The 24,012-nt window shown below is 46.7% G+C and overlaps 1 protein-coding gene across 2 annotated transcripts in view; it reads left to right on the top strand.

Annotated features, from left to right (window-relative positions):
* PMPCA (peptidase, mitochondrial processing subunit alpha) overlaps positions 1–23,705 on the top strand; it is a 78,962-nt gene extending 55,257 nt beyond the window's left edge. For both annotated transcript variants that reach the window (XM_073541057.1, XM_073541058.1), the window contains exons 7-13: positions 11,906–12,169; positions 12,505–12,597; positions 12,680–12,798; positions 12,917–13,007; positions 14,689–14,751; positions 14,864–15,008; positions 22,581–23,705. In XM_073541057.1, coding sequence (XP_073397158.1) covers positions 11,906–12,169; positions 12,505–12,597; positions 12,680–12,798; positions 12,917–13,007; positions 14,689–14,751; positions 14,864–15,008; positions 22,581–22,750 — 945 coding nt within the window. In that variant the 3' untranslated portion in view covers positions 22,751–23,705. The remainder of the gene's footprint in view (positions 1–11,905; positions 12,170–12,504; positions 12,598–12,679; positions 12,799–12,916; positions 13,008–14,688; positions 14,752–14,863; positions 15,009–22,580) is intronic.
* The last annotated feature ends 307 nt before the right edge of the window (positions 23,706–24,012 follow it).

Genomic DNA, 24,012 nt, shown 5'->3' with positions numbered 1-24,012 from the left:
CTCGTTTTCTCTCCTGTCTTGGAAGGTGGCCTTCTTAATCACCATTACGTCTATCAGGAGAGTTTCTGAGCTAGCGGCACTGTCGTGTCGTTCTCCTTTCCTGATTCTGCACCAGGACAAGGTAGCCCTTCACCCTGTTCCTTCCTTTTTGCCCAAGGTGGTTTCTGCCTTTCACAGCAATGAAGACATCGTCCTTCCCTCTATGTTCTCCTGTTCATCCTCTGGAAAAGTCCCTCCACAAACTAGATTTGGTCAGAGCTATTTGAGTCTACCTTTCTAGGACTGCTTCCTTTTGTCAGTCAGATTCCCTTCTTGTCATCCCTGAGGGTCGTCGTAAGGGGCTCCAGGCTTCCAAGTCCACGATTGCCCGTTGGATTCGTTCGGCGATACTGGTGGCATACCGTGTTCAGGGCAAACAGCCTCCTTCGGGAGAGAAGGCTCACTCCACCCGGGTGGTGGGAGCTTCCTGAGCCGTTTGTCACAAGGCTTCGGCCCTGCAGATCTGCAAGGCTGCAACCTGGTCTTCTTTGCACACATTTGCTTGGTTCTACAAGGTTAATACCCAAGCCTCGGCTGATGCAGGCCTGGGTAGGAAGGTTCTGCAGGCGGCGGTTTCCCACCAGCCGACCTAGGTTCCTTTCTCTTTGCCTATATTTTCATTCTTCCACCCTTGGGACTGCTTTTGGACGTACCATGGTTATCTGTGTCCCCCAATGAAGCGATAAAGAAAGAGGGATTTTTGGCACTTACTGTAAAATATCTTTCTTTGATCCTTCATAGGGGGACACAGCACCCTCCCTTATTGATTGTGCAGTGGTTGGCCTACGTGCCGTTGTTTTGAGTTGTTACATATGTTGAGTCTGGTTGCTTCTACTGCTTTGACACCAACTGAGTAGCCTAGTGCCTGTCGATGGGTGTATACTGCTGGGGAGTGGCTAGTTTTTTCTTTTGCATAGTGTCAGCGCCTCCTAGTGACAGCAGCATACACCCATGGTTATCTGTGTCCCCCAATGAAGGCTCCAAGAAAGAGTACCCCCCACGACAGCACATCGGAGGATGTTACCCCTTTTCTAATAGGGACAGGAAATATCAAAGAGGTTAAATAACCCCTCCCAAATCCTTCCCCTCCATGTTCTTTCCTGTCCCTACTAGGGATGAAGAGGTCATCCTCGGTGTGCTGTGCCAGCAACAGTCACTGTGGGAGAATTAGTGGTAAGCCGGGATCGAGCAGACTTACCTCTCCTCCCCGAGCGCTGCTCCCATCTCAGTCTGGAATCGGGACCACCCTCCAGTTCGCACCTTTGGGCAAGGTCTGTGGGGAATTCTTCGGCTAAAAGCCACTCAGAGCTCTCCAGCCTCCTCTCCTCCGGCGTTGCAGTATCTAGGTAGTGTGTCGCACTGGGTGCGCGCAAGAGGAAACTACCGGGTCTGGAGCCGGCGGCAGGAAGTGACATCACACGCCGGCCGGCTTCAGCATACCAGATTCAGGATTCTTGCATTCCACGCTGGAGCGCATCGAATACAGCGCGTATTGGTGTTTTCTGGCCCCTACACACCTGGACATCGTAGGGAGGAGGTTCTCTAATCAGAGGACAGGTGCTGGAAGTCCGGTCGCCCATACAAGAGCCCTGGACGAGAAAGACGTCTAAGGTAGGACTACTGTGTGGTAACAGCATGGAGAGGTCATGTTCCTTTCACTCTGTGTCTGCAGATCCCAGCACCTTCCCTGTCCCAGTAAGTACTCTGACACTGAGTTGTCTATTCCCTGTGTGCAGGTTTAGAGCCTTATTATTCCTTCTTCCCTTTATTGTAGGGGGACAAGGAACCTGCACCAGGAAGCAAGTCCAAGACTTTACGGAGATGTGCAGTCTGTACAAAAAAGCTGGCCTCTTCACATATGAAGACATTATGCAAAGAGTGCCCGGAGAAAGTCATCAGGGAAGAACAACCTTCCTTAATGGAAGCAATTAAAGGCCTAAACCAACAGGAGAATAAAGAGCTCCCTGGCCGCTTTTTACCAGCCCGCGCCCTCTCGCAGTCTACCTGCAGAAGCAAAAACGAGGAATCTTAATGTAGCAGAAGAAGGGAATGTTTTGTTTTGTTCTATCCCCTTCTAAGGGAAAATACATGCTTGGTCCTGCCCTTGACAAGCTGCTAGAGAAGGCTTTGGATAAAAAGAAGACTTTACCTGAATATAGGAATACTAGGAAAAGGCCCTTTCACCCCCCACCCCCCCGCAGGAGCATACACTTCAGTACAAGGGGAAGGGCAAATCAGATCGCTGGAGCTACCCGAAATGGGGAAAGGCAGCAATCTTTTTCTTCCCCACTCCCAGACCCAAAACAAGCCATGATGCCAACACAGTGGGAGGTCGCATCTCAAACTTCCTTCCACAGTGACACAAGATCTGTTCAGATCAATGGACTCTAAAAGCAGTCAGGGAAGAAATAAAAATAGTGTTTGCCTGGTATCCTCTAAAAACACTAAAGACAACGCGACTTTCCTCTCCAGAGCTACAGTCCACCTTGATAGCGGGAGTGAGAGGCCTATTATCTACGAAGGTAGTCTCCATATTCCCGGAAAGGGAATGAAACAAGGGGCATTATTCAAACCTGTTCCTCATAAGAAAACCAGTCCTGTTATAATCAGTTTGAAACCCTTGAATTGATACATAACATACAGAAGATTCAAGATGTAATCTGTCAGATTAACAATACCTCTGATTGGGCAGGATTTTGTCATGCAACAATAGACCTACATGCAAGATGCGTATTACCACATCCCAATCCATCCAACTTATCACAAATTCTTAAGGTTTGCAATTACCCAGGGTGAGGACACAATCTATTATCCATTCAATGTCCTCCCATTCAGTCTATCCTTGGCCCCACGGATCTTCGGATATGGTCATGGCATATATCAGAGGTCAACACATCTGCATAATTGCATACCATGACGATTTTCTGTTGGTGGCTCCTTCAATACCCATGCTACAGGGACATCTACAGATGATGACCCAGATCTTATCTCTAGGCTGGATAGTGAACCTCAGATATGGTTCCCGCAACAACATAAACATTCTTGGGAGTCCTATTAGGGTACCGTTACACATAGCGATGCACCAGCGATCCCGACAACGATATGGATCGCTGGTGCATCGCTAAGTGGTCGCTAGTGAACTGCCACACAGGCAGATCTCACCAGCGACATCGCAGGGGTCGGGGGTCGCTACTTACCTGTAAGACACGGTGATCCTGACGTCCTCCCGCCCGCGTCGCTCATTGTCACAGGAAGCGTCGCAGGAAGCTGACGACGAGAAATGGTCCAGGACCTTCTCGTGCGACCAATGATAACCAGCGGGGGAGCCGGTCGGAGGTAAGTATCACCTGTAGCGATATCGCTAGCAATATCGCTGCTACGTCACAAAATCGGTGACTTTACAGCGATATTCCTAGTGATATCGCAGTGTGTAACGGGGGCTTTAGGCTCACACAGCCAAATATCTTTCTTGCCCAAACCAAAACAGATCTTGTTAAAATCAGAGATAAAGATACTACAGAGCAAGAAAGTGGTGTCATTAATGGGCCATGTCAATTCTCAGCTGACATCCTGCATTCAGATGGTAGCATGGGCACAAACACACACCAGACCGCTTCAGACACACATTCTGGCAAACTGGGACGGATCCCCCGAGTCCTTAGAAAAGAAGATCCGGATGCCGCCTCGCATAAAGACCTCGTTGACATGGTGGCTAAAGTCAAAGAATTTGAGTAGAGGGGTCCCCTGGACACAAGACCCAGCGATCACTATAAAAGTGGACGCCAGCGGGAAAGGATGGGGAGCCATGATCTCCCAACACATATTCCAGGGATGCTGGTCAGACGAGATAAGCCAGTGATCCTCAGACTTGAGAGAACTGAAGGCAGTAGAGGAAGTACTCAGGACCGCATTAGCCCTAGTCCAGGACACCCATGTCAGGATATACTTGGAAAACAAGACAACAATTGCCCACCTTCGTCATCAAGGAAGTACAAAGCACGAAGACTTGAAGACAGTATCAGCCAAAATATTCTCGTGGTCCGAGGAACACCTTCTCTCCCTGTCCGCTCTGCACATAAAGGTTGCGGTAAATATACAGGCTGATTTTCTGAGAAGAATAGAAATCCATCCAAGGGATTGGAGTCTAGATCCCGAGGTCTTTCAGATACTGACCAAAAGGTGGGGCCATCTAGAGGTAGATCTCTTCGCAAGTGGACGCAAAAGTGGATCAATATTTTTCACTAAATCCAGACGATCCTTGTTTAGGGGTAGATGCATAAGCCCTCCCATGGAGGTTCAGACATCTGAAGGCCTGGCTTCTGTGTTCTCAATCCTGAAGACCAGAGGATTGTCAGAAAGGGTCATTAGGACACTACAGAAAGGCAGTAACATACTGTATACCAAAAGATATGGAAGACCTTTATCTCATGGAGTGCACCCAAGCAGCCTGACTTGCACCAACCGAACTTGGCACTGATCGTGGACTTTCTGCAAGAAGGACTAGAGAAGGGTCTCAGGCCTAGCACCCTCAAAGTCCAGGTGGCGGCTGTAAGTTCATATTTTGACCAGACATTAGCCAACTACCGACGGATTAGAAGGTTTATGACTGCAGCATCTCGCCTACGTCCAAGAGCTACAAATTTAGTACCATCCTGGAACCTCAATGTGGTCCTAAAGGGGCTCACACTACAACCCTTCGAGCGCTTGTCATCCATAGACGTAGACAGACTCTCCTGGAAAGCAGCCTTCCTGGTAGCAATAACTACAGCCAGGAGAGTGGTTGAGTTGCAGGCTCTCTCGATCAACAAACCCTACATGAGAATCTTACAGGACCGATTTATTCTGCAATGGGACCCGTCATTTCGTCCCAAAGTGGTCTCAGAATTCCACAGGTCCCAGGAGATAATCCTTCCCTCCTTCTATCAAGACTCGGGAAATAAGGAAGACGAGCACTTCGAGCATTCGGAGAACGGTGCTCCATTATCTTAAGGTGACGGAAAAAAATAGGAAGGACCAAAATCTGTTTGTTTACCTTTGAGGACAGAATAAGGGGAAGAAGACTTCCAGATCCACGATCACCAACTGGATCAAGAAAGCAATTTCTGAGGCATAACACATCCAGGGCCTTCCACTGCCAGAGAAGATTACGGCTCACTTTACCAGAGCGTCTGTCTACTGGGCCGAGAAAGCCAGTGCTTCCTTCGCGCAGATTTGCAGAGCTGATACCTGTTCCTCGGTCCACACGTTCTCCAACCATTATAGGCTAGACCTGATGTCAGAAGGGGACTTGGCCTTCAGGAGAAAACCAGGGCTGTAGTGTCGGTATAAAATGGTCCGACTCCTAAAATATATAATAAATTGGGTACAGTAGTTCAATGCAGAATGTGCTAAATATTTTTTCATAGGAATTTGGGAAAGTTATGAAATGTCCTATAAATGGCTGTTCTATTCCTGATCTAAGGCTACATTCACACACAGCGTTTTTGCTGCGTTTCTTGAGGATACGTTTTTCAGCTGCAAAAGCAGATCAGCTTTTTAAAAAACCGCATCACCTGAAAGGTTTTTGAGCTCATAGATAATGTTTTCAATAGCAAAAGCAGATTAGAAATCTGCTCTATCTGTCTATCCATATCTTATCTGTACCAAAAAGAATGAAAGCCGGGTAGCACACAGACTAACACTCCTTTTTTTTTTTTATAGCACCAGTCAGGTACACCTCATAGCTGCTCAAAAGGATGCCCAGGACCGGCATTGCTCGTCTTCAGTAACACATCAACATCAATTGATAGTTGGAATAAATAGACTGCAGTCACCACATCTTAAGGTGCAGGCTTTATTTTCAAATGTAGGGGTGTGCAGTATAAGGTTCTGCAGCAGCTGAGGTGTGCAGTATGAGATTCTGCTGAACAGTATGAGGTTCTGCCCCCCCTAGTTTTTATCCTGGCTAAAACCTTTTCTTATAGATATGGCGAACCCTCAGGTAACCCTAAATGGAGGTCAATGGACACAGGTGGCTGAATTGAAGGAATTGCTTAATCACCTATTTACCGTGACTAAAAAATTACAAGCTGAGGATTTAACTCCTGGCATTTTCATAAGGGAGTGGAAGAACTTGCTATTTTGCCTGTCTCAAAGAGGAGATTTAATCACAGATGGCATTTCTGCTTCAATGAAACGGAGAGAGACACAGCTATTGGAAAATAAAATTTTTCTGGCAGCTGTTTATGTGGACCCAAGTCATCGTATACTGCTTGATGATCAACAGCTTACTAAAGGAAAAGAAGCTCTGACTGAGGTAGCAGTTAGGATGAGTGGCCTACAGGAGGACTGCCAGGCGCAAGAGGACTTGCGTCCTGACAGTGCTACTGCTGCCATATCTTCATCCTCATCAGATGAGGAGTTTGACTTTGACAAGTATTTGGATGATATGGAGCAGGCAAAGCGTTGCTGCAAGGAAAAAGATTTCACTCCATCTCCTATAGCAAGCAGATAGACCATATTTCAGCAAAATGTTTCACTTGCTCTCAAAGAAAAAGAAAATTTCAACCGTTCATCAAAACTGACTGTGCATGAGGCAATTCCTTTATACCTGGAAATTGTTAGAGATGTTGCCCATGTGGTTACGGCTTTGCCTCCAACCCAAGTTAGGCCGGTTTCACACTAGCGCATTTTCAACGCGCGCACGGCCGGGGGTAGCTCCGCCCCCGATCCGGCTCTCTGCCCGGCGTGCCCGCCCCTTCCTTGTAGCGCCGCCTCCTAGCGGACAGCGGCGCCTGCGATCGGCGCACCCTATCTTTAGCATAGGGTGCGCCGATCGTGCGCAGGCCGTGCGCTAGTTGCGCTTTGACCTGCGCTGCGCACTTATGACGGTGCGCCGTGCGCGCCAAAATCGAACTTTTCGGATTTTGGCGCGCACGGCGCACCGTCATAAGTGCGCAGCGCAGCTCAAAGCGCAACTAGCGCACGACCTGCGCACGATCGGCGCACCCTATGCTAAAGATAGGGTGCGCCGATCGCAGGCGCCGCTGTCCGCTAGGAGGCGGCGCTACAAGGAAGGGGCGGGCACGCCGGGCAGAGAGCCGGATCGGGGGCGGAGCTACCCCCGGCCGTGCGCGCGTTGAAAATGCGCTAGTGTGAAACCGGCCTTAGTGTAGAGAGGTTGTTCTCTAGCCTTAAAATTATTAGGTCAGATTTTAGGTCATCTATGAAGGAGGATCTGATGGAGGCAATTCTATTTCTTAGAACAAATTCATAGGCTGCACAAATGTTATTTAGTATGTTTTTGTTGAAAACTGTTTTTTGCCGCTTACATAGTTTATTGCATAGTGTTATATATATGTAATCGATATTACATAGTGTATTACATATTTACAATTTATTACAGTTTTTTGTGTTCTAAAGTTGTATTCCAATAAATATTATGTTCTATCTTGATTATTGTATCATAAAAATGATTAAATGTCTGATGTTCACATTGTACTACAATAATTTTTTCACTTAACCCCTTCACCCCCAAGGGTGGTTTGCACGTTCATGACCGGGCCAATTTTTACAATTCTGACCACTGTCCATTTATGAGGTCATAACTCTGGAACGCTTCCATGGATCCCGGTGATTCTGACATTGTTTTCTCGTGACATATTGTACTTCATGATAGTGGTAAAATTTCATTCAAATAACTTGCGTTTATTTGTGAAAAAAAAGGAAATTTGGTGAAAATGTTGAAAATTTCGCAATTTTCCAACTTTGAATTTTTATGCCCTTAAATCACAGAGATACGGCACACAAAAAACTTAATAAATAACATTTCACACATGTTTACTTTACATCAGCACAATTTTGGAACCAAAATTTTTTTTGTTAGGAAGTTATATAAGGGTTAAAAATTGACCAGCGATTTCTCATTTTTGCAACACCATTTTATTTTTACGGACCACATCACATTTGAAGCCACTTTGAGGGGTCTATATGATAGAAAATACCCAAAAGTGACACCATTCTAAAAACTGCACCCCTTAAGGTGCTCAAAACCACATTCAAGAAGTTTATTAACCCTTTAGGTGCGTCACAGGAATTTTTTTGAATATTTAAAAAAAAAAATGAACATCTAACTTTTTTTCACAAAAAAAATACTTCAGGTTCAATTTTTTTTATTTTACCAAGGGTAACAGGAGAAATTGGACTGCAAAAGTTATTGTGCGATTTGTCCTGAGTAGGCTGATACCTGATATGTGGGGGGGAACGACTGTTTCGGCGCATGGCAGAGCTCAGGATGGAAGGAGCGCTGTTTGACTTTTTCAATGCAAAATTGGCTGGAATTCAGATCGGACGCCATGTCACGTTTGGAGAGTCCCTGATGTACCTAAACAGTGGAAACCCCCTACAAGTGACCCCATTTTGGAAACTAGACCCCCCAAGGAACTTATCTAGATATGTTGTGAGAACTTATAACCCACAAGGGCATCACAGAAGTTTATAACGTACAGTGGTACAATTAAAAAATCATATTTTTTCCACAAAAATGATCTTTTCACCCCCAATTTTTATTTTCCCAAGGGTAACAGGACCCTAAAAGTTATTGTGCAATTTGTCCTGAGTACGCTGATACCCCACATGTGGGGGTAAACCACTATTTGGGCGCATGGCAGAGCTCGGAAGGGAAGCAGCGCCATTTGATGTTTTTGGCTGGAATTGAGATCGGACACCATGTCGCGATTGGAAAACCCCTGATGTACCAAAACAGTGGAAAACCCCCACAAATGACACCACTTTGTAAACTAGACCCCCCCCAAGGAACTTATCTATATGTGTGGTGAGCACTTTGAACCCCCCAGTGCTTCACAGAAGTTTATAACGCCCGGGCGTGAAAATTAAAAAAATCGTATTTTTTCCGCAAACATGATCAATTAGTCCCCAATTTTTTTTATTTTCCCAAGGGTAACAGGAGAAATTGAACCCCAAAAGTTGTTGTCCAATTTGTCCTGAGTACGCTGACACCCCATATGTGGGAAAACTACTGTATGGACACACGTCGGGGCTCGGAAGGGAAGTAGTGACGTTTTGGAATGCAGACTTTGATGGAATGGTCTGCGGGTGTCATGTGCGTTTGGAGAGCCCCTGATGTACCTAAACTATTGAAACTCCCCACAAGTGACCCCATTTTTGACACTAGACCCCCCACGGAACTTATCTAGATGTGTGGTGAGCACTTTGAACCCCCAAGTGCTTCACAGAAGTTTATAACGCTCGGACGTGAAAATAAAAAAAATCATTTTTTTCCACAAAAATTATATTTTTGCCCCCAATTTTTTATTTTCCTAAGGGTAACAGGAGAAATTGGACCCCAAAAGTTATTTTGCAATTTGTCCTGAGTAGGGGGATACCCTACATGTGGGGGTAAAACACTGTTTGGGCGCATGAAGAGCTTGGAAGGGAAGGAGCACCATTTGACTTTTTCAACTCAGAATTGGCTGGAATTGAGATCAGACGCCATGTTGCATTTGGAGAGCCCCTGATGTGCCCAAACAGTGGAAACCCCCAATTCTAACTCCAACCCTAACCCCCACACACCCCTAACCCTAATCTCAGCCCTAACCCTAGCCCTAATGGGAAAATGGAAATAAATACATTTTCTTTTAATTTTATTATTTTTCCCTAACTAAGGGGGTGATATCGGGGGGTTTGATTTACTATTTATGGCGGTTTTTATGTTTGGCAGCTGTCGCACGCGAAAAGACGCTTTTTATTGTAAAAATAGTTTTTGCATCACCACATATTGAGAGCTATAATTTTTCCATATTTTGACCCACCGAGTCATGTGAGGTCTTATTTTTTGCGGGACGAGTTGACGTTTTTATTGGTACCATTTTCGGGCACGTGACATTTTTTGATCACTTTTTATTCCGATTTTTGGGACGCAGAATGAACAAAAACCAGCGTTTCATGAATTTCTTTTGGGGGGGTGCGTTTACACCATTCCACGTGTGGTAAAATTGATAAAGCGCTTTTATTCTTCGGGTCAGTACGGTTACAGCGATACCTCATTTAGGTCATTTTTTTATGTTTTGGTGGTTTTATGCAATGAAAACTATTTTATATAAAAAATAATTATTTTTGCATCGCTTTATTCTGCGAGCTATAACTTTTTTATTTTTTCGCTGATGATGCTGTATGGCGGCTCGTTTTTTGCGGGACAAGATGACGTTTTCAGCGGTACCATGGATATTTATATGCGTCTTTTTGATCTCGCGTTATTACACTTTTTGTTTGGCGGTATGATAATAAATCATTATTTTTTGCTTCGTTTTTTGTTATTTTTTAAGGGGTTCGCTAAAGGGGTTAACTAATGGGACAGTTTTATAGGACGGGTCGTTACGGACGCGACGATACCAAATATGTGTACTTTTATTGTTTTTTTTTTTGTTTTTTTTTATTTCCAAAAAATGGATTTATTGGGGGAATATTTTTTTTTTTTCTAATTGGCGATTTTTTTTTAAAATTATTTTAACACTTTTTTTTATTTTTTTTTTAACTTTATTACATAGATCACTGTGACAGATCAGCGATCTGTCACAGGCACTACTGCAGACTTCCTCATGCCTGCGCTTTGCAGGCACTGAGGAAGCCAGCTCCCTGCAGGCCCCCGTCGCCATCTTGGATTCGGGGGCCTGTAGGGAAAGAGCCCCCCGCAGCAGCGCTGCACATTGCGCTGCTGTGGGGGGCTCAGGGAAGCACGGAGGGAGCCCCCTTCCTGCCGATGCTTCCCTTTAACCCTCGGTGTGCAAGGGGTTAACGTGTCGGGGGTGGTCCGTGACCGCCCCTGACACGTTGTGCCAGGTGTCACCTGTGATAATCAGCTGACACCCGGCCGCGATCAGCGGCGCTCACGTGGGCGCCGCTGATCGCGCTAGTCGTACTATCCCGTCCATGGGCATAGGGGCCCGGGTCCCATGGACGGGATAGTACGTCTAATGTCAGGAAGGGGTTAAATATAAGCAATATATGTCGGAGTTGGTGGAAGGGAAATTGAGGAGTCGGAGTTGCAGTTTTGGCTTACCGACTTCACAGCCCTGGAGAAAACTCCTCCAAGCTGTAGTCCCTCCCTAACATTATTCTTGGGTGCTGCTCCGTTGTGCTGCCGTGGGAGGCTACTAGAGAAAATAGAATTAGACTTAATGGTAATTCGGTTTCTAGTAACCCACCACGACAGCACGGATAAATCCCTCCCTTTACTTATTTCACGTTTTTCTCAGATAAAGAGAATAAAATAGAATTTGAAGCATTCCTTCTCCTGTGGTCATTTGTAATAACACTCAGGAGGAGGATGTGGGAGGGGTTATTTCACCTCTTTGATATTTCATGTCCCTATTAGGGACAGCCTTCTGTGTGCTGTCGTGGTGTGTTACTAGAAACCGAATTACCGGTAAGTCTAATTCTATTTTTTTCACCACTTAAATAAAAAATAAACTATACATGTTTGCTATCTGCATACTCGACTTGACCTGGGGAATCATAATGGCAGGTTAGTTTTACCATATAGTGACCATGGTATATTAAAAAAAAAAAATGTGGAATTGCACTTTTTTTTGCAATTTCACCACACTTGGATGTTTTTCAATCTTCCAGTACACTATGTGGTAAAATCAATGATGTTATTCAAAAGTACAACTCGTCCTGCGAAAAACAAACCTTCATATGGCCAAATTGTTGTAAAAATAAAAAGTTGTGGGTCTCAGAAGTAGGGGAGAGAAAAACAGAAAATGACCCTGGCATGAAGAGGTTACAGGAGTTATGCAGGACATTCCCTTTAAGAGCTCAACATTGACAACTCCTTTTTTTTTTTTTTTTTTTTTTAATTTGTCTTCAGGCTGCTTTCCGGGATAACACAGTGGGACTCCCCAGATTCTGCCCTATCGAGAATATTGATAAAATCGACAGGAAAACGTTGCACTCCTATATGAACAACTACTACACCCCGGACAGGATGGTCCTGGCAGGAGTGGGCATTGAACACGACCAGTTGTTGGAGTGCGCCAAGAAGTACCTGCAACATGTGACGCCCACGTGGCAGTCTGGGAAGCCAAGGAGTATTGATAAGTCTGTTGCTCAGTACACAGGAGGGATTGTCAAGGTAACAATGGGGCCCTAGGGGGGTAATTTTTTCCGGTTCTGTATTTAGAAAGTATTATAGCGTTAAGTAGAACACCCAGCCCTTCCGTTAGTGAGAGCTGAGAGCAACTAATATTGGCTCCTGGTAGGTTTGGACCATCCTGCATTACATGGCTGCGCATTCAATTGGCGATCGTTAGTGGCCACTGTAGGGAAAATGCACACAGACACTGCCTGAGCCCAGCTGCACTCACACAGTGTTAGGATAGGAAGTCAGACACTCCATGTGCACCCATGTGTTTCGTGGTGTTTGCCCCTCTTCTGTACAGTCTGGATTGCCTTCATCTTGTTTTCCAGGTGGAGAAGGACATGTCTGACGTCAGTCTAGGGCCCACCCCCATCCCCGAGTTGTCACACATCATGATCGGCCTGGAGAGCTGCTCTTTCCTGGTAATCATCCACCTTACAGTTTGTATAAATGATGAAAATCTCTGAGCTCATGTCCCTAATCCTATAACGTGTCCTTGGATAGGAAGACGATTTTATCCCGTTTGCTGTCCTGAATATGATGATGGGTGGTGGAGGCTCCTTCTCTGCGGGAGGACCGGGGAAAGGCATGTTCACCAGATTATATCTAAATGTGCTCAACAGGTGAGACCCCAATGTCCGCATCACCTCATCCCACCTCTTACCTGCTATTTCCATACTGTATTACTGAATCGCATTTTGACACATGCAGATTAGTACGACCACTTCTATTTCTCCGCAGGCACCACTGGATGTATAATGCAACCTCTTACCACCACAGTTATGAAGACACTGGACTCCTGTGTATACATGCCAGCGCTGGCCCTCACCAGGTGAGACCTCCATTCACAATAACTTGCACCAGAGAAAGAATTTAAAGGGAATCTAAAATCTGCTAAATGGGGTTTCCAGTACAATTTAGGTCATCAATAGGGGGGTCCGATATCCGGCACCCTCACCGTTCAACTGTTACCATCTCAGTCAGAAGCTGGACATTCACCTGAATAGGAGCTGACCCGCAGTAATGGAAGCAGCATCCACAGATTGCGCAGAGCTGTGCTCTTTCACTGTTTTGATCAACTGCTGGAGATGGAAACACATGATTGGTGGGGGTGTCTGTGTCGTACCCCACAATCTGATGTTGATGACCTACCCTAAGAACAAGGGTCATCAGGGTGCGCTCTCATCACGTCCTTCGATCCTGGCCTGATTTGCACACTGAGTGCCGCCACAATATGACCTTGGCACCATTATGTTACCAGATATCTTGTAGATCTACCAATAGACAAGTTGGCCTTAGAGATTCTATAAAATCTGGGGTGGGTGGGTGCCATGTTAATTTCTGATGAGATCAGGTCCATTTTAGCTACTCTTGTTACACCTTGGATGTGAGATGTTGAGGATCTTCCAGGATTTTAAGCTTAACCATTTCATGTCTGAGTGCACCTTCTCGTCCCTGACCTGCAGGATCTTGTATTTGTCTTTTGTTTGTTTTAGGGTATTCCTGTTTTAGGCATTTATGGCATATTCTAGGGTATAGCATACATGCCTGATGGGTACAGATCCCACATTTTGGGAGCCTGCTTCTTTAAGTCTGGTCTATACACAAGGATGCAGTAAAAGTGTGTACCTTCAGGGTTGTTCTCCTGCCCACTCTTTTCACCAGGTGTGAACAGTTCCCCTTGATGCTAAGTGTCTTGCAAGGGTACTAAGAATTGGTCAGATATTTGCCAGCCATGCCATCGTACATTTGCCTCTCCCCACACCAAATTTTAATTCTATGTATGAAGAAATTGCAAGTATGGTCACTGTTAGTATGTGCTACAGATGCATAAAAGACTGTTCAAAGCAAGCACATGCGCTTGGTGCACCCTTAGTGTGGGCAAACAGTTCAGCACACCTTTCCACCCATTTGTTTTTGCATTCATTTGTCTCTGCTGTAGTTGTGAAGGAATACTGATGAAGTGTTTGGCCCCACCCAGGAGGCACTGAGCGCCTGCGCTTGGTTTGAGCAGTCATTTTGTGTTGTCACACTCCCTTTTATAGAATATGTTACCAGATTTCACAGTGCACACTGCATCCATTATTAAATACGGTATATCTTAGACCTGATTAGGCTGATATACTTATTTTAAAGACCTTTGTCAGAATCCTTTTTGAATGTCTCATCTTCCTGATATTGAAATGGGCAGGACTCCGTATCTGGTGAGAAAACCTTATTATATATCGCTTGTGACATGATTTACATAACAAGTACACCAGTTTCATCAGGTCACAGCTCTATCTGCAGCTTTTACTGTGAATTCTGGTGACGTAGGTAAGTTGGGAATATCCCCCCAATGACACTTGTATGCTGTGACCATATGATATGAAGCATACACAGACGCTCTGCTGTCTCCATTACCTTTATTTGGCAAATATTGTGCTATTCACTTTGTCTTGGGCTTTGTCACTTTCTATGGTTTCATATATTTATTTTTTTTTAGTTTTGACTTTTTTTTTTTTAATTTACAGGTTAGAGAAATGGTGGAAATCATCACACGGGAGTTCACCCTGATGGCCGGATCAGTAGGAGAGGTCGGTATCCCATTGAAGAGCACATTTCACCTTCAGTCGGCAGTCGGTATGTCATAATATGGTGTGCGGTGCTGCTTGGCCTGAACTTGGGATGTTTTTCTCTTTCATTCAGGTTGAACTCAATCGGGCAAAGGCCCAGCTGAAGTCCATGCTGATGATGAACCTGGAGTCCAGACCGGTCATCTTTGAGGATGTCGGGAGACAGGTGCTGGCGACCGGGAAGAGGAAGCTTCCTCATGAGCTGTGCTCTCTCATCAGTGAGTATAGTGGAGCTGTCTACTGTAATAATAAGACTGGTTAGTTATAGAACTACAAAAAAATACACTGGTGTCTGACCAATAGAAGAAGTGGGCTGCTGGTACCTAGACAGAATCTGTGCTGACTCTTTCAAAATAGACTGTGGAAAAATGTAAAAAGAAGGTACCGCGCTCCAAACTGCATGAAAATTAGACTAGAAACGTCCCAATGAGAGTAGGAGTGAAAGTAAATGACCTTCCAATGTAAATGGATCACAAAAAGCCAACACACTGCAGTGTGTGAGGTGCCAGGAAGAGCCAGAGCCGCTCCAGCCGGAAGCGTCCTGGATGCCCGGCAGAATACTGGCCGACGCTGTACTGAGCTGACAGCGTGTGACGTCACAGAGCTGAGCTACACAAACCAACGCATTTCGAAGGCAAGTCTGACGAAGAAGGCCGACTTGCCTTCGAAACGCGTTGGTTTGTTGGCCCCAGCTAGGCTGTGTAGCTCAGCTCTGTGACAACACACGCTGTCAGCTCAGTACAGCGTCGGCCATTATTCTGCCAGGCATCCAGGACGCTTCCGGCCGGAGCGGCTCTGGCTCTGCACGGCACCTCGATACATCTGTACCTCACACACTGCAGTGTGTCTGCTTCATCATCCCAGCCTGCTCTGCACCCATCGTTCCCCATTGTGGACTATATACCACGATCAGGACGACACCTGCTCTTCAGCCAGAGTCAGGATAAGCCTCTACGTGTTGCAGCACTAGCCTGTCACCGTGCACCAGTGCTATTGCAGGCGTGTTTGAATCCTACCTCCTTCACTCTCCTGAGAAGTGTTGGCTTTTTGTGATCCATTTACATTGGTAGTTCATTTACTTTCACTCCTACTCTCATTGGGCCGTTTCTAGTCTAATTTGTATGCAGTTTGGAGCGCGGTACCTTCTTTACTCTGTCGCCTCATTGGGGGACACAGAACCATGGGTGTTATGCTGCTGTCCACTAGGAGGCGACACTATGCATAATCTGAAAAAGATTAACTATGGCTCCTCCTCTGCAGTATACACCCCTGGACGGCGTCAGCCTTCTCCAGTTTTTGCTTAGTGTCGCAAGGAGGCACACCTAAAGATTTTTTTTCTGGCTTGGGCCAAAAAATTGCAAGCTGGCCTCCAAGCTTCAAATCCTGAGCTGTCGGACCAAGCGGTTCAAATAGCTGTGGTAGCAGATTACACGCTTCATGCAGCCCTGGACTCCGCAAGAGGTGTAGCGGGGATAGCAGCGAACGCCATCACAATTCGGCGTATCCTCTGGCTGCGGGAATGGAAAGCGGATGCGGCCTCAAAGAAGTCCCTCACGCATCTCCCGTACCTCAGTGGACGACTTTTCGGTGAAAAGTTGGACACAATGATATCCAACGCCACTGGGGGTAAGAGTACCTCTCTCCCTCAACTAAAACCTAAACGCACGTTTAAACGGCGTAACCAAACTCGATTGCGATCCTTTCGGAATTCTTCGGGCTGGTCAGTCTCACGCCCAGCACAAAATCGTAACCGCTCTCCACGAAGGGACAACCCACGGGCGGCGCAGAGGACAGGACCTGGCAGTCGAAAGCAGGCCAGGCGAAGCCCAAAGGAGGAAAACCTCAGAATTTCGCCTCATCATTACTCACGAACTCCGGAAGACACCCCACCAGTCGGCGGACGACTTCTACTCTTTCAGCAAGTCTGGCTGCCTATTACAGAACACAGGTGGGTCAAGGAAATAGTGTCTTCCGGATACAAGATAGAGTTCACTTCCAGTCCACCGAACCGGTTCTTCCTCTCTATTCCACAAAAACTGCTAGACAAGGCTCGTGCCTTCCACCAAGCGGTCTCCTCTCTCCTTCAAGCTGGAGTCGTAGTACCGGTTCCCGCGACCGAACGCTTCTGAGGGTTCTACTCCAATCTATTCGTAGTCCCCAAGAAAGGAGGCAGCATCCAGCCCATACTAGACCTGAAACAACTCAACAAATATGTACGGGTTCGTCATTTTCGCATGGAGTCCCTTCGGTCCATCATTGCGTCCATGGAGCAGGGAGAATATCTCGCCTCCATAGACATACAAGACGCATACCTGCATATACCAATTGTTCCTGCCCATCAAAGATTTCTCAGGTTTGCGATCAACCAGAACCACTACCAGTTCGTGGCTCTCCCATTCGGACTCGCCACGGCTCCCAGAACGTATACCAAGATCATGGCAGCCACCATGGACGTTCTACACTCCAGAGGCATTGTAGTCGTTCCATACCTAGACGACCTTCTCATCAAGGCTTCCACCTTCAAGGACTGCGAGGTCAGCGTCTCAATCACAATCGACACTCTGAGTCGCCTGGGCTGGTTAGTCAACTTGCAAAAGTCATCGACTACCCCGAGTCAGTCCCTGACCTTCCTGGGGATGCTATTCGACACCTCCAGGGGTCTGGTGCTCCTTCCCAGGGACAAGGCACTGGGAGTTCGCATACTCCTCCGCAATCCCCCCCGATCTCTCCGGTTTGCCATGAGAGTTCTCGGCAGGATGGCAGCAGCAATGGAGGCGGTGCCATTTGCCCAGTTTCACCTCAGGCCTCTTCAACTAGCCATCCTCAAGTCCTGGGACAAGAGTCCTTTCTCCCTCGACAGGGAGTTCCGGCTAACATCGTCAACCAGGAGGTCCCTACACTGGTGGCTCAAGCCAGCTTCGCTTGCAAGGGGAAAATCCTTTCTCTCAGGTCAATGGAAGGTCCTGACCACCGATGCAAGCCTGACAGGTTGGGGTGCGGTGCACCTACATCACAGGGCACAAGGCAAGTGGTCACCAGTGGAAGCGACCTTGGCCATCAACATCCTGGAAATTCGGGCCATCTTCCTGGCATTGAGAGCCTTTCATCACTTGCTGGCAGCCTCTCATGTCAGGATACAGTCGGACAATGCCACGGCGGTGGCATATGTGAATCACCAAGGCGGGACCCGCAGTACCCAGGCGATAAGAGAAGTGGCACATATCCTCCACTGGGCGGAAGACACGAGGTCGGTACTCTCTGCGGTCCACATTCCGGGTGTGGACAACTGGGAAGCCGACTTCCTCAGCAGACACGGAATGGAATCGGGGGGAGTGGTCTCTCCATCCTGAAATTTTTCACCAGATCTGCCATCGCTGGGGGACCCCGGATGTGGACCTAATGGCATCCCATCTCAATGCCAAGGTCTCCAATTTCATGGCCAGGACACGTGACCCCCGGTCGCTCGGAGCGGATGCCCTGGTTCAGGACTGGACCCAGTTCCAGCTTCTGTACATTTTTCCACCCCTCCCCCTGATCTCCAGAGTCGTGAGGAAGATCAAACAAGAGGGAGTTCCAACCATCCTGATCGCACCGGACTGGCCCAGACGTACATGGTACGCCATGAAGAGGAGGATGAATGAACTCATGGAGATCAACATCCGACACTGCGGAGACACCATCACGTGTTTCTCAACGCGTTGAGAAACACGCGATGGTGTCTCCGCAGTGTCGGATGTTGATCTCCATGAGTTCATTCATCCTCCTCTTCATAGTCTTTTTACTAGGCATTGCTCCTACCAGCCAGTTTTCTACTCCACAATGATGAGGGGCAATACCCCGAAACAGCTGTATGTGGATGGATACCATGTTTTGGCATAGGTGGTTTCCTTCATTGGAGACTGCCCTTCCCGTGGTTGTTCCTTCCCGGGCAAAGACCTGGCTGGTCATTGCTTGCGTTGAGAAACACGTGATGGTGTCTCCGCGGCTTCTGTTTTGCATGTTGTACATGGTACGCCGACATCGTACAACTTACAGCACACGCCCCCTGGCGTCTCCCCGACCGTCACAACCTTCTGTCACAAGGTCCGTTCTACCATCAGAACTCAGGGGCTCTCAACTTGACGGCGTGGCCCTTGAGACCTGGGTTCTAACCCACGCAGGGCTCTCATCAGACGTCATTACGACCATGATCAGGGCAAGGAAGCCAGGCTCCGCCAAGATCTATTACCGTACCTGGAGAGCTTTCTTTACCTGGTGCGAATCCCGTGGACAGGTCCCACTCCCTTATTCCCTCCTAAAGGTACTTGGTTTTCTTCAATCGGGCCTGGACGCCAGGCTATCCCTAGGCTCGCTTAAGAGCCAGGTGTCAGCGCTCTCAGTGCTTTTCCAAAGGCGTATTGCCAACAAGCCGCAAGTAAGGACTTTTCTCCAGGGAGTTTCCCGATTAGTTCCCCCCTACAGACGTCCACTGGAAACGTGGGACCTCAACCTGGTCCTGACAGCATTGCAGGCACCACCTTTCGAACCCCTTAAGGAAGTCCCACTCCGCATTCTGTCACAGAAGGTGGTTTTTCTGGTGGCAATCACCTCGCTACGCAGGGTGTCTGAATTGTCAGCACTCTCCTGCAGACGGCCCTTCCTAGCCTTTCACCGGGACAAGGTGGTTCTCCGTACAGTCCCATCCTTCCTGCCGAAGGTTGTGTCCAACTTCCACCTCAATGAGGAAATTTCACTGCCATCCCTTTGCCCAGTTCCGGTTCATAGAGTGGAGAAGGCTCTGCATACGCTTGACCTCGTCAGGGCATTGCGTATATACGTGTCTAGGACTGCACCCTTCCGGAAGTCTGATTCCCTTTTCCTTCTTCCAGAAGGCATTCGCAAGGGTCTGCCAGCTTCCAAAGTTACCCTTGCCAGGTGGATCAAGTCCACCATACAAGAGGCTTACCGCCTTAACAATTCTCCTCTTCTGGCCGGTATCACGGCACACTCTACGCGGGCAGTAGGGGCCTCCTGGGCCATTCGGCACAACAAGTGTGTAAGGCGGCCACTTGGACTAGCCTACACACGTTTACGAAACACTACAGTGTTCATACCCAGTCCTCAGTGGATGCGAGCCTGGGTAGACGGGTTCTGCAGGCGGCAGTGCCCCAAGTTTAGAGACCTGCTAGCACAATATTCGTCCATTGCTTCCCACCCAGGGACTGCTTTGGGACGTCCCATGGTTTTGTGTCCCCCAATGAGGCGACAGAGTAAAGGAGATTTTTGTGTACCCACCGTAAAATCTCTTTCTCTTAGCCTCTAATTGGGGGACACAGCTCCCACCCTATTGCCCTTAACGGGCCATTGTTACGGTTGAGGTCTCATATTGTTCTTTGAGCTCGTACATAGTGGCCTTCTTACAGGCATGGTTATGTTTCTGTTATGTTCCTCCTAATGCTTTTGCACAAAACTGAAGAAGGCTGACGCCGTCCAGGGGTGTATACTGCAGAGGAGGAGCCATAGTTAATCTTTTTCAGATTATGCATAGTGTCGCCTCCTAGTGGACAGCAGCATAACACCCACGGTTCTGTGTCCCCCAATTAGAGGCTAAGGGAAAGAGATTTTACGGTGAGTACACAAAAATATCCTTTTTTACATTTTTCCATAGTTATAGAACTAATTTTGATTTTGGTGTAGGATTTGTGTGCGGATACCCTAAACAGCCGGCTATGAAAGCATTAACTTCACATTCCTAAAACAGGAGGGTTTGTTGGCACTTATCCTCGGTACCAGAGGCAGCCTCTTCTCTCCATGTGCAAATCTTACAATGCCCCTTATGCAGATTAACTTTAGCAGCGTTACCTAATGTGACCCTTTCTTATTGACTACATGGTCATTTAAATTGGTTGTTCATTACTTACATTTTCTTTCCGACATGGATGTATTTAAAAATAAGAAACCAAGGCATGTCCTCCTACCATCACCCACCAGAAAAGTGTGTCAGATGACAAGAAGAGCGCGTTGTTAAATGTTTTTCTTGTGGCCCCCTCCATCACAGTCAGTCTTGGAGCTGTTGCTGCTGTAAGGCGAGTGCACTTCAAGGAACTGTTTAAACCCTTTCATGACATGTTCCTTATATATACGGCGCAAGTCAGAAGCAGGTGTATGGAGCCTCATACCCAGCAGGCGATGGACATGCCACTAACAATCACGGGTGGAGTGGAGTGCTGCCCGCTGTTGTTAACCACTATCGATCTCTTGACAGTGGTATTTAACTCTCTTCGACCAGTGCACGTGTCCTTACTTCTGCCCATCGGCGCACCCGTGATGTGATTGTGGGTCGCCGAAAGGCTGTCATGACAACTGGGGGTCACCTGATGACAACTGGGGGTCACCTGATGACCCCCATGACTGTCAATACGGAACTCCTTTGATCTTCAAAGGAGACCGATTTCTGCTATGTGCAGCGCTGCTAAAGCAACGCTGCATGTAGCACAAGCGATCGGATGATTGCATCTTCAAAAAAAATCTGTGAAAAGTAAAGAGAAATATCTTAAAAAATAAAGTTCAAATCACCCCCAGTGAAAAGATTTTTTTTTTTTTTTTTTAAAAAGCAAAACACGTTTTGTATCGCCGGGTTCAGGAAACTACGATCTATTAAAATACAAAAACCCTTAAAAAATTAAAGAACGCCAAAATTAAGTTTTGTCTGTCGCCACAATTCCACAAAAAATGCTGTAACAATCGATCAAAAAGTCACATCTATCCCAAAATAGTGTTAATAAAAATGTGGTCTTGCCCCGCAAAACCTAAGCTGTCGTACAGCTCCATCGGATGAAAAATAAAAATGTTACGGGTCTCAGAAAATGGCGACACAATGCCAAATTTTTATTTTTTTTTTGCAAACTTCAAATTTGTTTTTCATCACTAAAATAATACAAAAAAACTGGACATGTCTGGTATCACTGTAATCATATTGATGAGGAGAATCATATAGCTTGGTCATTTTACCACAAAATATACACTGTAAAAACAATTCCCAAAAAACAAGCCCTCACATGTCAAAGTGGACAAAAAAATAAGAGTTATGTCTCTGGGAAGAAGGAGAGGAAAAAACGAAAATGGGCTGCATAGTGAAGGGGTTAAAAAAAAATCCATGTCTCAAGAAAAGAAAATCTATGTCTGACAACCCCTTAAAACAAATTGTTTCATTTAAACAATCCCTGTCTAATACTACAGTTCCTCTGCTGCAAAATCAGCTGCCCTGAGCACAGACTGGAGTGCCATGTTAGACATGTTGAAACTGCCTTTTTTGATTAACATGACCTAAAATACCCGGTGCGCTCTTTTGGGAAACATGTAGCTGACTAATGTATATGGTCACAGTGATCTGGGGCTTCTGGACAGACGGCATCAGCGGCTCTACTTTTGATTAGCTGGCCTGGTGTGATGCATTTGTGTGTCACACCAGGCTGGCTAATCAAAAGAAGAGCCGCTGATGCCATCTGGCAGGAGGTGGTTCTCGGGGCTCCTGTCCAGCAGCCACAGATTACTGATGTGACTGATGGACCAACTCCAAATAGTGTATGACTGCCGAATGAAGCTCCACAGGGTTTGTATGTAACTGTGCCGACAGCACAAATCTGCGTAGGAGCTGTATACAGCAAACTGTAATTTAATGATACACGTGACCAGCTGCAAAGCTGCATTATATTTTTCTGACAGATGTATTGGAGCAGTGAAAAACACAATAAATTGGTTGCAAAACTGGAAATCATTTTAAAGGCTATATGTATATCTGATTCTTTCAGGCAAGGTGCAGGCTAGTGACATAAAGAGAGTGGCCACTAAAATGCTGCGGACTAAACCTGCAGTTGCTGCATTGGGGGATCTGTCTGAGTTACCGGATTACGATCAGATTCAGGCTGCGCTTTCCAGCAAGGACGGACGTCTGCCGCGATCGTACAGGCTCTTTCGATAGGCCGTGCCCCGCACAGAAGTGACGTGATGTGAACATATGCTGCTCAGGGTCGGTGTCCGCCCTGCACCCACTGCTGTATATCGGGTTTTCGTCTTATTGGTCCTGGTAGAGTTCAGCGTCGGAGCCAGGAAATGTGTAAGGATCCTGAGTATTACGCTGGTGTCTTTTCATCTTAAAAGGGTCCTGTAATTGGATAAAATATGTGCCCCCTCTATTTTTGGAAACGGAGTGGAGGTTTAATGAGGTAACATTGAAAATTGCATGTTATAAAAACAACTTCTTTGCAATTTGGATTCACACATCAGTAATTTGCAGTCTGTGTACGGACCACAATGCACGCATTGGATGGGGTGTCTCCTGACCGGAATACAATAGCCTCATATATGACCCCATCGCTTGGAGCAGGAGACACGCGGCCACTCGCTGCATTGAGCTCCATACTCTGCTCCCAAAACACGGATGTGTGAATCCGGCCTAAATACGTGACTTCCCCTTTTCAATGCTACGGGTTGTTTTTTTTGTTTTTTTCCAGGAACTTTAACCATGTTTCCTTAAACTGAGAAAAACAAAAACCTTTCTCCCCTGCACAGGCAGATGTGTGATTAGTCTATCAGGTCATTACCTTGCGATACTATGTGGAGACCGTCTTCTGTCATCTCGTCATCGGACTCCAGTGTTATCACCGGGATCCATTATATCAGGTTGTGTCATTAGTACAGTATCGCTGTATCCTGCCATCAGCCATAGCTATGGCTCCAGCATTTCTTCCCAACTAGTGGGGAACTACAGCTGCTAGCATATTAAGAGTTGTACTTTTCCAATGGCTGGAGGGATACGTGTTGGAGACCCCTGCTCTACAGTGTTGGTCTTCTATGGTACAAGTCAGGAGCGATGTTGTGCATCATGAACCTGTCTACTGTTATTATTTTCTAATTAAAAACTACTTGTACAACAAGGTGGAAATGAGTCTTTCTTCAAGGGGGTGATACTGGGCAACAATCTAGAAACCTGGACACAATACCAATGGATACCTATGTCTCTGTGCAACACTTAAGGAGGTCTACTGGGCACTGTTCAGGGTTGGGAGATCCACAGGTCTGGCCAGCACAAATGAGGGGTCACTAGTGCTGCATCTCCTTGACTGCCTGTAAGGCAACTGTCATAATACTCTAGTATTTACCCCCCTAGTAAATGCAGTGGTCAGGAGCGCAATTGTGCAGGAAAAACCTAGAAAGGGGAAATCACTGCAGCCCCTCCATTCT

Source organism: Dendrobates tinctorius, unplaced genomic scaffold (genome assembly GCF_039654945.1).
Source record: "Dendrobates tinctorius isolate UK_male_01 unplaced genomic scaffold, ASM3965494v1 ptg000120l, whole genome shotgun sequence".
NCBI classification, from domain to species: Eukaryota; Metazoa; Chordata; class Amphibia; order Anura; family Dendrobatidae; genus Dendrobates; species Dendrobates tinctorius.
The sequence above is the reverse complement of the archived record's forward strand: the minus strand, read 5'-3'. Positions and strand labels throughout refer to the sequence as shown.